Source organism: Artemia franciscana, chromosome 13, assembly GCF_032884065.1.
Source record: "Artemia franciscana chromosome 13, ASM3288406v1, whole genome shotgun sequence".
In the NCBI taxonomy this organism is placed as follows: Eukaryota; Metazoa; Arthropoda; class Branchiopoda; order Anostraca; family Artemiidae; genus Artemia; species Artemia franciscana.
Window position 1 is genome coordinate 41,321,095 of NC_088875.1, and position 15,957 is coordinate 41,337,051.

Sequence of the window (15,957 nt, forward strand, 5' to 3'; positions counted from 1 at the left end):
TTCGAATGAGCCCTCTCGCAAAATTCTAGGACCACTGGGTCGATACGATCACCCCTGGGAAAAAACAAAAAAAAAACAAAAAAAAAAAAAAACAAATAAACACGCATCCGTGATTTGTCTTCTGGCAAAAAATACAAAATTCCACATTTTTGTAGATAGGATCTTGGAACTTATACAATAGTGTTCTCTGATGCGCTGAATCTGATGGTGTGATTTTCATTAATATTCTATGACTTTTAGGGGGTGTTTCACCCTATTTTCTAAAATAGGGCAGATTTTCTCAGGCTCGTAACTTTTGATGGGTAAGACTAAACTTGATGAAACTTATATATTTAAAATCAACATTAAAATACGATTCTTTGATGTAACTATTGGTATCAAAATTCCGTTTTTTAGAGTTTTGATTACTATTGAGCCGGGTCGCTCTTTACTACAGTTCGTTACCACGAACTGTTTGATAATTTGCGGTAACATGAAATTTTTGCAAGGTGAGAAGAGTAGGAAGAATTTGATCAGAACGGGCAGGACGATTACTTATGAAAGCTGACCCTTTTCTTAACTGCAATAAAAATACTTTATAACGCCATAGTCCTACAATGAGAAGGACAAGAAACCGAGGAAATAATGTTGTCCAGTGAACAAAATTTGAAAAGGAACCAAATATTACTGTCAAAATATTGCCTATATTTTGTTGCCTTCGTTGAGAGCAAAACCTTGACAAAGTCAAGTGCACGGAACTACCTCCTTCTGTATAGCTTTTTAGTATTGCGTCCTCCATTGTGAAATCACGAAGACACGTAGGCACACAGCTTGGTTTAAGTCTATAAAGGTGGACACGCAAAGAACCGAGTATTTGTAGAAATCTTCGTTTAACGATGTACTTTGATTTGTAATCATATTCCCTTGGGTGTCATTGACGTTGAACTTGAACCAGAACTTTTTTCTAATGATGTGGTTCGGTTTCCAATGAAACTAAGCATAATTTACTGAAAAGGCATTTCCCTCCTCCGTGTAAAGTTTCCTCTGGAGGAGTTTCCCTGGCAACTTCCCTGCCCATGGACCCCCCTCCTCAGAATATTTCTCACAAAAAAATGCCCATATATTTTCCAGTTACAAATACTATATCAGAGACACATAGGCACACAGCTTGGTCTAAGTCTATAAGGGCGGACAAGCAAAGAACCGAGTATTTGTAGAATATCTCCGTCTGACGATGTGCTTTGATTTTTAATCATATTCCCTTGGGTGTCATTGACGTTGAGCTTGAATCGGAACTTTTTTCGAATAAAGTGGTTCGGTTTCCAATGAAACTAAGCATAATTTACTGAAAAGGTATTTTAAACCAGAAAAGGACTATAGAAAAAGAATTTTCAACAAGTTTTGAAAAAGGATGTTTCTCCAAATATTGTGCTTTGTGCGCTTGTGATCAATCCAAAAAGGGATCGCACCAAAAATTAGGCAGCTTGTCACGGAGCCTCGAGAGAATTGGACTAAGCATAAGTCAAACTCATACCATAAAGGCGCTACAGTTTGGGTATTATTGCACCCTCCATTACCCAACCATGAAGGCAGACAGGAAGCACACGGCTCAGTCCGATTTTTCTTAAGGTAGACACACCAAGAACAGAGTACTTAAAGAATAGTTTCTTTCGATGTCATATTTCGACTTGTAATGATATTCCCGGAGACGATATCCCTAAAAGTTACTCTTTTGACTCCTTCGAAACACAATTCAACAGACATTTTACAGCCACCTGATTGAACGAGATAAGGTAAAAAGAATACAGCATATCAGTTACTTGGAAGTCACTGGCACCACAAATTTATGAATAAAAAAGTTAAAAGAAAAACTAACCTTATTGAAAAACAGTAGATAGCAAAACCAGAGAAACGTTCGTATTATATCGTAGCATATACTGTTATAGTAATAAGTTCCTATTTTACGGTTATTTTGTGAAGGAGGCTCTTTTTTATTTTAGGATTTTTGTTTCATTTTACTATGTTTTAATTACTTGATTTTATTGGTGCTGCATGAAAGAACTGAAGAAATCTTCAGTTATTTGGTGTTTTTTAAGTTATTTGCTGGTATATGATCTGTTTAAGTAATTTGGTGTTATTGGTGTTGTTATACATTATATGGTGTTATTCAAGGCCTTGGTTTACATTTTCATTTATTTTTCAAGCTTATTTCCACACCGAAGATGGCAGAGTAGAACTCTCTGCCGAAATATTCACTTTTTGCTTCAGATGTTTACTTTTGGCTGAAGATGTTTCCTCGATTTCGGGTCTTTGTCGTTTTTTGTTATAAAAGCAAAAAAAAGCACTTCTATCAAAGACGTATTAAATCGATGGTACATGTTTTAACGACGGATACAAGCAATGAAAATAAAAAAACGAGAATTTTTCGAATAAAAAACAAAGAAACAAACGAAAATATTCGAAACACCTAAATAAATGGTTAATCTAATATTTGTTTACCCAACATTCTTCAAAGCATTAAATTAAAAATTCCTTTTATTTATTCATTTAAGAAATATGCCACAAAACATTGCGACAATTTTACTATAAATCCAAGAATAAAAAAGAAAAACAAGTCAGTTTCACAATTTCCCAAAAAATATTTTTAATTTTTTTTTATTTTCACTGTGATTATATTTTCATTTCAACAATACTTAAAATATTCCATTCCACTTGGCTACTTATGTGGAGTGACAGTGACTAAATAGAAAAGGCGACCCGAATTAAATCAATGATTATGTGTTTACAATTATATAAATACAATAAATTAAATCTGATTTGATACTGCCAACAGTTTCGAATTCTTAATTCTTGAGCTAATTTCAGGCTCCTAGAACAATCAAGAGCTACTCAGACACCATTCGAGTCACTAACGGAAACAAGTCACATCAAGGGATCGTATGGCACATTTTCACGAGAATGGGAGTTGAACTCGTGTTCACCTCTCATCCTCACAAAAACAAGCATTTGGTCAACAAAAAGGTGGACATCCCCTTTTAGTTAAAACTCTAATATCAAGGCAGATTTGAACTGGAGCTCTTCGTGAAGCTCAACAATAGATGAATTGGGGAAGGGTAGAAGCAAAAACATTCTTTTGTTGAATAAATCCACCGCAAAAACATTGGTTCACTATCCTTTTATTTGACAGTGATACATGTTTTAACGACGCATACAAGCAAAGAAAAATTAAAAAAACGAGAATTTTTCGAATAAAAAACAAAGAAACAAACGAAAATATTCGAAACACCTAAATAAATGGTTAATCTAATATTTGTTTACCCAACATTCGTCAAAGCATTAAATTAAAAATTCCTTTTATTTATTAATTTAAGAAATATGCCACAAAAAAATTGCGACAATTTTACTATAAATCCAAGAATAAAAAGAAAAACAAGTCAGTTTCACAATTTCCCAAAAAATATTTTTTTTTTTTTATTTTCACTGTGATTATATTTTCATTTCAACAATACTTAAAATATTCCATTCCACTTCGCTACTTATGTGGAGTGACAGTGACTAAATAGAAAAGCTGACCCAAATTAAATCAATGATTATGTGTTCACAATTATATAAATACAATAAATTAAATCTGATTTGATATTACCAACAGTTTCAAATTCTTAATTCTTGAGCTAATTTCAGGCTCCTAGAACAATCAAGAGCTACTCAGACACCATTCGAGTCACTAACGGAAACAAGTCACATCAAGGGATCGTAATGGCACATTTTCACGAGAATGGGAGTGAATGAACGAGAATGAACTCGTGTTCACCTCTCATCCTCACAAAAACAACCATTCGTTCAAAAAAAGGTGAACATCCCCTTTTAGTTAAAACTCTAATATCAAGGCAATTTTGGACTGGAGCTCTTCGTGAAGCTCAACAATAGATGAATTGGGGAAGGGTAGAAGCAAAAACATTCTTTTGTTGAATAAATCCACCAAGAAAACACTGGTTCACACCGATCGATGACCTCTATCCAACATCCTTATGAAAACGGACCCAAAGAACAGTTGGAACGGAGCCAAAATCTAAAGTGGAATTTTCGAAGACCACACTGTCTTTCTATGACGTACAAAAAAAAACAGTTCAATAGGGAGAAGTCCTTTTATTTGGCAGTGAAGCAACAAAACAAAAATATCTGGATGAATCGGTCACATGTACAGTGGCCGCCATCAGAAGATAAACTCAGTTTCTACAGATGACGTTTATCTCCTATTAGGTTTCAGTTTATCGGCTGATGATAGCCACTTTATATGTGACCCAAAATATCCAGAGATTTTTTGTTGTTGTTTCACTGTAAAACAAAAGGATTAGTCCCCTATTGAACTATTTTTTGTCTGAAACTGAATCAAAATACACATTAATTGTCAGTTTTTGGGGACAGCGCAATGACTTTTCAGCAGGAAGACTGTCTGAGAAACATCCATTCTCGATTGTTTTTAATTTTGACAGCTTTCATAATAGAATTATTGAAAAAAAAAATACCTTTTCCTTGGAAAAGTGCCTTCTGGTTCTTGGATCTGCGTTTAGGTTTTTTAAGGCCTGCGGGTGATCCTTGATTTGAACTGATATTAGATATAGCTTCATCTATGGCCTGCCCAATATCCTCCTAGAATAATAAAAAAAAAGATAAAAGAATAAACCTCAGAGAAGTGAGGCAATTACCGAAACAAGCACTATTCATTGGTAAATTAAACACACCAGCTGATGGTTAGATTGAAAATTTTAAGAAATATTGAACTTTTAAAACTTTTTAAAAGTTTAAAACTTTTTAAAATATTGAACTTTTACATCATTTGTAATGGCTACTTAGTAGACAGAGTAAAACCCAACAGAACCCCAAAGTAGCTAAGTAAAGCCCAATAAGCATATAATAGCAAGACATGATAATTTCGAGACAGTCCCAAAACAAGGGCCACGAAATGAAACAGAAAAGAAACAAGTTTTTCTTTTCCTTTTAAACTGTCCTTGATGTATCACTGGAGTAAAGAATCTAAGAGGAAAAAGACTTTAAAAAAGTTGGTTGTATTGAATTGTCAAAGCCAAAATGGGTCAAACTCTGTTTTTCCCCTATCTATGTGAAACCTTTTATGCTGGAAACTTGATTTTTCTCCTATCGATGTAAAGCTTTCAGGGACCACGGAGACCTTATTGAAGTCAATAAATTTTGGGAGGAAATTCATAGCATGCAACATTCGATTTTTCATTGATTACGCTGATAAGCCTTAAATTTAAGGCTACATTAAGGATCAAAGACCTTTGTTCAAGATCAAAATTGAGAAAAACGAACCTGGCTGTACTGACTCGTGACGTCAATTGTTTTTTGTTCTTAATAAGGCAATAAAACAAAATATTTTCAGTGAATGGCCTTGACAAGCTTTAATTGAACAAAAAAAATTGTAAAAAAAATAGAACATTTAAATATTCTATTGCATATTCAAGCATGTCTACACGGTGGAAGGTCATGATGACTTCAGGCCAGTAGAAGACCAAAATTTCTGCATATCTTCAAGTTATGTGAAGAACAATCTTTCTTCCCATCCACCAGAATTCAACAGCACAATTATTATCAAAAAATTACCACAGAAAAAGAAAATTCTGCTAGAAAATTTTGCCTCAACATTCAAACTTTGTTTCAAATATAAATTACAATCTAAAATTAAAAGCAGAAAAACTAAAATAAAAACTTTGCAAATATTTCTAATATTCATCAGCAAAAAGCAATCTCAATTAAAACCTAGCAGAAAATTGAAAGCAAAATTCTCTAAGACAAAATCGAATTAAAAAATAAAGAGCTGTCAATAAAGAGCAGAAATTGCTGTGAATGAATAACTACGTTAAACACAATTATGACGGATTCCCATTTTATCATGATCAGTATAAATGCTAGGACTTAGACGAAAGAGCTTCATCGTTTCTAAGATTATCCTCTCAGTCTTGATAAAAATTAAATAAAAAAAAACAAGTTTTTTAAATGAAAGTAAGGAGCGACATTAAAACTTAAAACGAACAGAAATTACTCCGTATATGAAAGGGGCTTTTCCTTCTCAACGCCCCGCTCTTTACACTAAAGTTTGACTCTTTCTCTTAACTCTACATTTTAAAACAGTAAAAAACTTTAGCGTAAAGAGCGGGGCGTTGAGAAGGAAAATCCCCTTTCATATACGGAGTAATTTCTGTTCGTTTTAAGTTTTAATGTCGCTCCTTACTTTCATTTAAAAAACTTATTTTTTTTATTTAATTTCTGAACGTTTTTGAATCAATGCATGTTTTGATTTTGGCTCCCCGCAGAGGAATAATTAAAACGAAATTTGTATATTTATTTTTTTTGGCTAAATAGCTTTCTCATAATTTTGATCGAATGATTTTGAGAAAAAAAGAGCGGGGGAGGAAGCCTAGTTGCCCTCCGATTTTCGGTTAATTAAAAAGGCAACTAGAACTTTTAATTTTTTACGAATCTTTTTATAAGTAAAAGATATACGTAACTTGTAAATTAGCTTACGTATAGAACTTTTGTATTCTCATGTTTTTATTACATATATGAGGGTGTTCGCCCCCTCGTCAGTACCTTGCTCTTTACACTAAATCTTAAATTTTGTCCCAATTTATTAAGAATAACCCCTGAATCACAAAAGCCGCAGAATAAATAGTTGAAATTACTAAAAATACTTTAGCGTAAAGAGCGAGGTATTAGGAGGAGGTGAGCCCTTATATGGGTAATAATTTCTGTTCGTTTTAAGTTTTAATGCTGCTGCTTACTTCCAGCTGAAAAAAAAACTTTTTCATATTTGTTTTTTCATTGTTTTTTTTTAAGTAATGCTAGTAAATCCTGCGCTCCCTTCATGGAAATTTTCTTCCCCCATGACAAATTCCTCGATGGAAAGTTCCCCCAGTATATCCCCCTCTTCTCAACCCCTGCCTCCAACCAAAAAATCCTCCTGAAAACGCCTGTACACTTCCCAATAACCATTACTATATGTAAGCACTGGTCAAAGTTTTGAACTTGTAACCCCTCCCAAGGGGACTGTGGGGGAGTAAGTCATCCCCAAAGACATAGTTATAAGGTTTTTCGACTACGCTGAATAAAATGGCTATCTCAGAATTTTGATCCGTTGACTTTGGGAAAATAATTAGCGTGGGAGGGGGCCTAGGTGCCCTCCAATTTTTTTGGTCGCTTATAAAGGGCACTAGAACTTTTCATTTCCGTTAGAATAAGCCCTCTTGCAACATTCTAGGACAACTGGGTCGATACGATCACCCCTGGAGAAAAAAAACAAACAAATAAACACGCATCCGTGATTTGCCTTCTGGCAAGAAATATAAAATTCCACATTTTTGTAGATAGGAGCTTGAAACTTCTAAAGTAGGGTTCTCTGATACGCTGAATCTGACGGTGTGACTTTCGTTAAGATTCTATGACTTTTAGGGGGTGTTTCTCCCTATTTTCTAAAATAACGTAAATTTTCTCAGGCTCGTAACTTTTGATGGGTAAGACTAAACTTGATGAAACTTATATATTTAAAATCAGCATTAAAATTCGATTCTTTTGATGTAGCTATTGGTACCAAAAATCCATTTTTTAGAGTTTTGGTTACTATTGATCCGGGTCGCTCCTTACTACAGTTCGTTACCACGAACTGTTTGATTTGTAACCTGTGTCTGCTTGGACTTAAGATATTGCCACAATAAAGAAAAATAAGATCACAACAATCAGACACACACAAAAATAGCATAAAACCCAATCAGCAAACCAACTTTTCTAACATTATCTATTTTACTAGACAAAACTGAAGCCTTATTAATGCTATTGCAGGCCAAAAAAACGCAGTACCGAATGCTATCAAACCAGCTGTGGTGACAAACTGCATTTAAGGAGCAACACTGATAACTGCAGGTAAGGCAACACTGGCATGTAACACTGTCCAATATTAATTGAGATAAAAAAAACAGAGCTTTGGTAACATATATAAACATATCAATAGAATTGGCCTTTTATCTTGGTTCTGAATATGCAAAAATCATTAAGTTTAAAGTTACCTATCAAAAGCTTTGAATCTGAAAAAATTGCTAAATTTCTGAAAAAGGGGCAAAACAACCTCAAAAGGATAATTGATCTTATTGAAAGTTCTATCATCAAATTTAGCATGTCAGAAATCCCTGGTCCAGAGTTTTTTAAGTATCTATCTAAAAAATAAACATGCTGCAAAATTTTTTTGCAAAAAAGATCATGGATACATGTTTACTTGTTTATTAGTTGTTGTTTCTCCAGGGACGATCGTATCAAACCAATGGTCCTAGAAAATCAGGAAAAGGTTCATTCAAACAGGATTTAGAAGTCCAAATGCCCTTTGTAAGTAGCAAAAAATTGTACCCTAGCAAAGTGGCGTTTCCGCCATTTTGTGGCACAAACCAACATTTTTGCCCAATGGTGCCACAAGCCATAAAGTGATGTTTCTAAGATACCCAATAAATTTAAAATTATTGCAACACTATGTATTGAGCTGTCCAATTTGCCAGGTTGTAATGCCGCGTGGTGTCACATTCATCACAAAAGAAGTATTAAGTCCACAGAATACAGAGAATTTATATATAGAGGTTTTTCTATATACATTTATATAGAGATTTATCTTAAAGAGCCATTTGATGCTTGGTAAAATTATATACATTGGTGTAAAATTACAAACCAGCCGTTATAAAGTGGCCGTTGTGTCTTTGTGTAGGTGGGTGGGGAGTGCTTGAAACTCAAAAAGTACGTTTTTTACCCGAAATTCACACGCCTCCACGAAACTTCAGACATATATAAAACAAGATTTAGGAGGGAGAACAGAAATTCATCATAATGCTGCTTGATTCCCAGATTAAAAAAAAAAAAAAACTACACTTGTAATATGGGTGTTGCAGGGCGATATGGCCCCTCTTATTGCAAATAATGTTTTCAGTGCGGTATAAAATATTACACGCGCATGCTTACCACCACAAAAAGTAGAGGGGGTTTATGAGCTCTATCAGAAAACCAACCAAGGGTATGGGTCCAAAAAACTTACCTTGAATACCGTGGAAATGACAGCCCTAATAATTAACTTCGATATTTCAGACCTCCTGACATATCTTTGGAGGGTTATATTTTTTTGAGGGATGTTTGTCATTCTCAAGGCATCGTTATACGAATATTAAACTTAAGTGCAAAAATGGGGGCTGAAGGACGGAGTAGTAGCCTCATTCACGTTTACGAGAGCTATATGCCTAATAGCCCGTGTTAAAAAACTGCAAGTAAAAAGCAACGCTTATCAATAGAAACCCAAACTCCGATAAACAAAGTTTTGATTATTATACATGAAAAAGAACCATATTATTCACGTTGATTCTAAATGTTTTGATTTTAAAGTTTTCATTACTGAAATTAGCACATGAAATATTAGTACAATTTTATATACCGGAAATAAAATTCTCAAATATAGGGTACGATGTTGCCGGAAATCATGGAACGAAATTCAACCCACATGAGAGGCCCAAGTTCGACATCTGCTAAATGTGAAACTTCTCATTGTTCCTTATTAACCAATTGTATCGTTTAAAGCACAATAAAACTTTACCGTAAAGACCTGGGGATTGAGGAGGTGATATGTCTAAAGAAAAAAAAATCTTATGAAAGTCTCTGGATTTTGCCATTAACTGAGATTCAGTTTTGTCACAAACTAAAAAAAAGCTCCTTTTAACGCGGAAAAAGCTTCCTGATACAACTTCAGTTCTGACCGTGATAATAAGAGAAAGATTCCATCTCGACCCAAGAGATTTCAAGGGTCAAGCTGCCGTTCATTCACGTTCAATTGCTCCTTCAAGGTGCTGTTCAAGATCAATTACTCCCAAAAAATGCTGTTCAAGTTCATTCAAATTGAATTGCTCCCATAGAGTGCATTTCAAGGCCAAGCTGCTGTTAAATCAAGTTAAAAGACTCCCAACAAGTACTGTTCAAGATCGAGTCGCTGATTACTCAAGTTGGGGTACTCCCACTAAGAGGAGCACGCCGCCAAGCCTTTACTTTGCACTTGCATTTAAATTAGGCAGCATAGGATCGCAGAATGTTGTCGTTTCTCAGCGCAGCAATAGTTTTTACTTTTTATATCTAGGTAATGTACAGGAAATAGCTGTGAAACACACTAAATGATTGATATCCTAATTATTGACAATAGGCAACTTTGGAGTTTTAAATGCCTCCCCACCCCCTAAAAAAAGACTTTGAAGTTATAGGGTTTCACATTAGCTAAGTAAGCCTAAAACATTGGTTTACATAAGGTACGTATGAAACACCTTTCTGACCTTGCAGAAGGAGAGGATGCAGAACCTTAAAGGATCACCCAATGGTCCATTAAAAACTTTTTCTTAGTCTGTGTTTCCAAACTACTAAGAATTAATTGGTTGGTTTTACCATAGCTTGTAGAGCTTGGATAATAGATCCGAATACACGACAGAAAACTAGAAGCCGAGACCTACTTTCTCTAGAAAAACGCCTTAACTTCAAGTTCTGTACCGGATATAGGTACATTCAGTTTTAGAAACTTACATCATCAGAAAGTGTGAATTATCTTGTTTTGATTAAATGGAGCAGAACTTTCTTTTTAAAGTTCAGGAGAAAACAGTTACAAAAAAAAAAAAAAACGACAAAAAAAATATCTTTGAGTTAATGTCGTTTGATTTCAGACAGCGCAGTTGACCGTGCAAGAATTTATAGCATCTGAGTTAACTTTGACAGTGGTAAAAGCAACAAGTTTTAAGAACTGTCATGTTTGCTTTCTTTTTGTCATCGTATAAATTTACATCCTTAAAGTGCGTTAGACTGTGATAAATCCTGCTGGACATCATTTTTCACATAAAAGAAATAATCCCTTTGAAGCTTTAAATGCTGCTTCCCTTAATAACAAGGCTATGGAGTTAACACATTTTGATTTTTAACAGTCACGTTCTGAAGTCTAACCTGAAACAAGGCAAGAAGTTAGTTCGAGTAAGTAGCTTAACCTCAAAGAATTTTTCAAGCCACCCCCCTCCCTGTTTAAAAAGGCATATTCAATGATATTAAAAAGGACAAAAAATTGGAAAACAAGATTATTTGAATATAATTTACCAAATAAACATATATAATGGACGATCTTCAACTAATTTAAGCGGAAATAGATTATTTATGTAGTTGTAACTTCGTCAAAGTATCATTCTGTCTGGAATTACATTATATCATTTGCCATGGAGACTACCATCAACTCAGACAGTAACTTTAAAACATTCCATCCAATATCTAGCAGAGTGTGCAGAGGGACTAGAGCATAGAATGTCTCATGAGAGTAGGGTAAGAGTGAAGTGTGAAGCATCACCTTACTTCATAACTTACATGTCACTTTCTCAATTTCTTATCTTTTGCAAAACGTTTCTGTTGCTTCATACCAACACCGGTATACTTCAAAGATTTTGTGGTTTTCAATATTTTTCTTCTTCTTTAATTGCATTTTACAATTACACGACACTTTCATGCAGATTAAAAACAGTTTGCATCATGAAGAAGGTGCAGAAGTTGTAAAGCTATTCCTCTTTCATGGACTTCATTCATGATTACACATTTGAAAAAAAAATGAAAGACACACATTGCAGAGCACCACAAATCTCTACAAACCACATCTATTAATGAAACTTCAAAACCGGTGAGCAGGGCCGTATCCAGGATTTACAAAAGGATTTTTTGGGGGAGGGGGGTAGGTACAAAAAAAGACTTTAAAAACGTATCAAAATTTGTTTTATTCATTTTTGTTACGTTTTTCCGAGTTAGACAAACATTTCGGGGGGTTCAAATCCCCTATTTCTTTCTGGATAGGGCATTGTTGTGAGGCATCAGAGTTGTATTATGTAAAATAATGAGCATAATTTTATTCTTAACTGAACTGGTTCAACCTGAAGAGGGTAGGAAGCCATTTTCAGACCAACAAAACTAACGATCAGCCTTTGTAGATGGTTAAAGCTGGCTATCATTATGAGGCACCAATACTAGCCAAGTTTTTTTAAAGAAGACGGGCGTCACCCTCCGAGCAAGAAAAAATAACATCAATTCACAGCTAAGGCTATAATAAACAACAATAGGCGCTTACATGAAACTAATTCACAAATAGGACTCGTTTGTGATGGTCCTCAAGAAAATTTCGGAAAGTTATGTGTCAAAACTTTATAGCACAGCTACTGTATGTAACTGATATAACACAGAATCACCGGTTAAAAAAGATCCAATAAGAGTAGGAATTGCTTGGACGAATGACTTTCGTTTAACGGTTCAGTGTTTCAATCTTTTTTATGGCACTTGGTATTAACCAAGTGACATATAGCGATCGCAAATTCTGTCGGTCTGTCTGTCGGCCTGTCGGTCTGTCTGTCCTGGTTTTGCTACTTTAGGCACTTCCAGGTAAGCTAGGACGATGAAATTTTGCAAGCGTATCAGGGACCCGACCAGATTAAATTAGAAATAGTCGTTTTCCCGATTTGACCGTCTGGGGGGAGTAGGGGAACGGTTAATTCGGAAAAAATGAAGTATTTTTAACTTAGGAACGGGTGATGGGATCTTAATGAAATTTGATGTTTGGAAGGATATCTTGTCTCAGAGCTCTTTTTTTCAAATCCCGACCAGATCTGGGGACATTGGGGGGGGGGGAAACCAAAAATCTTGGAAAACGCTTAGAATGGAGGGATCGAGATGAAACTTGGTGGGAAAAATAAGCAGAAGTCCTAGATACGTGATTGACATAACCAGAACGGATCTCCTCTGTTTCAGGGAGTTGGGAGGGGGGGGGGGGTAATTCTGAAAATTAGAAAAAATGAGATATTTTTAACTTACGAAGGAGTGATCGGATCTTAATGAAGTTTGAAGTTTGGAAGAATATCGTGTCTCAGAGCTCTTATTTTGAATTACGACTGGATCCGGTGATATGGGGGGGGGGATTGAGGGGGGAACCTAAAATCTCGGAAAACGCTTAGAGTTTAGGGATCTGGGTGAAACTTGGTGGATAAAATAAGCACAAGTCATGGATACGTGATTGATATAACCGGAACGGATCCGCTCTCTTTTGGGGAGTTGGGGGGGGGAGTTAATTCTGAAAGATTGGGGAAAATGAGGTATTTTTAACTTACGAAGGAGTGATCGGATCTTAATGAAATTTGATTTTAAGAAGGATATCGTGTCTCACAGCTCTTATTTTAAATCCCAACCGGATCCGATGACATTGGGGGGACCTAAAATCTTGGATAACGCTTAGAGTGGAGGGATCGGGATGAAACTGTGTGGTAAAAATAATCGTAAGTTCTAGATAGGTGATTGAAATAACCGGAACAGATCCGCTCTCTTTGGGGGAGGAGGGTTAATTCTGAAAAATTAATACAAAATGAGGTATTTTTAAGTTACGAAGGAGTGATCGGATCTTACTAAAATTTGATATTTAGAAGGATATCGTGTCTCAGAGCTCTTATCTTATCTTGGAAAACGTCTGGAGTGGAGAGATCAGGATGAAACTTGGTGGGAAAAATAAGCACAAGTCCTATATACGGGAACGACATAACCGGAACGGATCTGCTCTCTTTAGGGGAGTTGCGGGGAGGGTTAATTCTAAAAAATTAGAAAAAATGAGGTATTTTTGACTTACGAAAGAGTTATCGTAACTTAATGAAATTTCATGCTTAGAAGGACCTCGAAACTCAGATCTCTTGTTTTAAATCCCGACCGGATCCAGTGTCATTAGGGGGGACCGGAAATCTTGGAAAACGCTTATAAATGTCGTAGATACGTGATTGACGTAACCGGACTGGATCCATTCTCTTTGGTGGAGTTTGGTGGTGGGGTTCACTGCTTTGGCGAGTTTGGTGCTTCTGGACGTGCTAGGACGATGAAAATTGGTAGGCGTGTCAGGGAGCTGAACAAATTGACTTGATGAAGTCGTTTTCCCCGATTCGACCATCTGAGGGGCTGAAGGGAGAGGAAAAATTGAAGTATTTTTAACTTACGAGTGGGTGATCGGATCTTAATGAATTTTAATATTTAGAAGGACCTCGTGACTCAGAGCTCTTATTTTAAATCCCGACTGGCATTAAGCTTCTGATTTTTCTTTTAAGGCAATCTATTGATTTTTAGAATTTTGCTAGAGCTCATACCATATGAGCTCTTGGCTCTTCAAACCTCGTCACAAGTGCCATATGAGCTTTTAGCTCTTGTTATAAATAAGCTGAGTTAATGTAATAATGTCTGGAGTCTTTGTTGTCTCTGGCCCATTCTTACCATTGTAGGGGTAGTACTCGGAATGCTGCTGTCACTATCCACCAGTAAGCGCTTTCCCTCTATCCGTTTTTGCTGAATTGCAGAAATAACCTCATTAGAAGAAAGCTTCTGCGGCCAGCGACTTCGAATTCCTTGAATTCTTTCTTCGTCTGGTGGATGTGAGTGTTTAGCGGCACGGACAACTTTCTGGTTAACCAAATTGATGGTAATTGTGCATTTGCACCTGTTCCTTTCAATGCATCGCCATGACGACAGGTGACAGTTTTTCTTATGTGCATACTCTAAATGGTACATATAACCTCCATGATAAAGGAGTTTTATTTCTTTTTCTCCAGAAGAAATAAATTCAAATATTGGGTCAATACTTTCTGTTCTTTTATCACCCTATAAAAAAAGAAAAAAAGAAATAGGCAGCAAATAATTAGCATGTACAGTCAGTCATACATAAGTATAAAAACTTTGGAAGATAATTTTTTTTTGGAGGACAGAGGGGGTCAAACATCCAAAAACAGTCTGTTTATACCCTACCCTCAAAATCATTATATGTTTCCGCACGTTGGATTTCCCCCTTCCTTCATAGGTAGCTACTCTATATATTTAATTAAGTTTTTAAAAAAAAAGCATTTTCAACTGAAAGTAAGAAGCAACAATAAAACTTAACACACATTAAATAAAAAAGGAAGCTTTTAAACTGAAAGTAAGAAGCGACATTAAAACTTGAAAAAAACACAGAAATTATTCTGTATATGGAAGGGGCTGTCCCCTCCCTAACGCATCACTCTCTAAGCTAAAGTTTGACATTTTATCACAAATCTACTTAAAAGAAATAAATATTTTAGCATAAAGAGTGAGGCGTTGAGGAGGGGACAACTCCTTTCATATACGGAATAATTTCTGTTTATTTTAAGTTTTAATTTGGCTCATTACTTTTAGGTAAAAAACCTAGTTTTTTATTTATTTTCTGAACGTTTTTCAACTAATATAGGCTCGGATTTGGCTCACTGTACATAAAAAAAAGCATATTAATTTTTGAAAATATATTCTGGATATGAAGTTGCCCCTTCCTCAACACCTTGCTCTTTACACTAAAGCTGTTAGTACTTTAAATCCGGTTCGCCCTCTATGAAATATATCCCTTCCCCTCACGGAAAACTCTTCCGTTGAAATTTCATTCAACCTAAAGTGCAACCCCCCGCCCGCTGAGAATCCCCCTTCCTGTAAAATTGCTTGCGGACGATTCAGCCTGAAAAACTCTTCATAGCATCCTTTCATTTGGATAAGACTGTAATCTCTAATCGGTTTCTCTATCACTCCAGAAAGGCCCTCTTCCGTGGAAATTATTTCACAGAAATCAAAACACACGGAAAAAGTCCCTCGATAATTCCCCCGGAACATCTCCACATGAAAAATTTGGCAAAAAGAATGTAAGAGAATGAAAAAGAATATTGAATAGTAATTCTGTCAAATTCCCCCAGTGTAAGATTTCCCCTGGAATATCCATCCCCAAGAAATTTCCCTCCCAAGGAAGATTATCCCTATATAAATACACCCCAAGTACACCCCCCAATAAAAAAATTTGTATACTTCCCAATAACAAACATTATACATAAACAATGAGCGAATTTCATAACTTACAGGCCT

The 15,957-nt window shown here is 35.6% G+C and overlaps 1 protein-coding gene across 1 annotated transcript in view; it reads right to left on the bottom strand.

The window, feature by feature from the left end:
* The window catches only part of LOC136034943 (uncharacterized), a gene marked incomplete in the record, with an annotated part of 120,632 nt that overhangs the window by 41,101 nt on the left and 63,574 nt on the right, over nucleotides 1-15,957 (bottom strand). Inside the window, 1 exon segment of the mRNA XM_065716481.1 lies at nucleotides 4,506-4,629. Coding sequence (XP_065572553.1) covers nucleotides 4,506-4,629 — 124 coding nt within the window.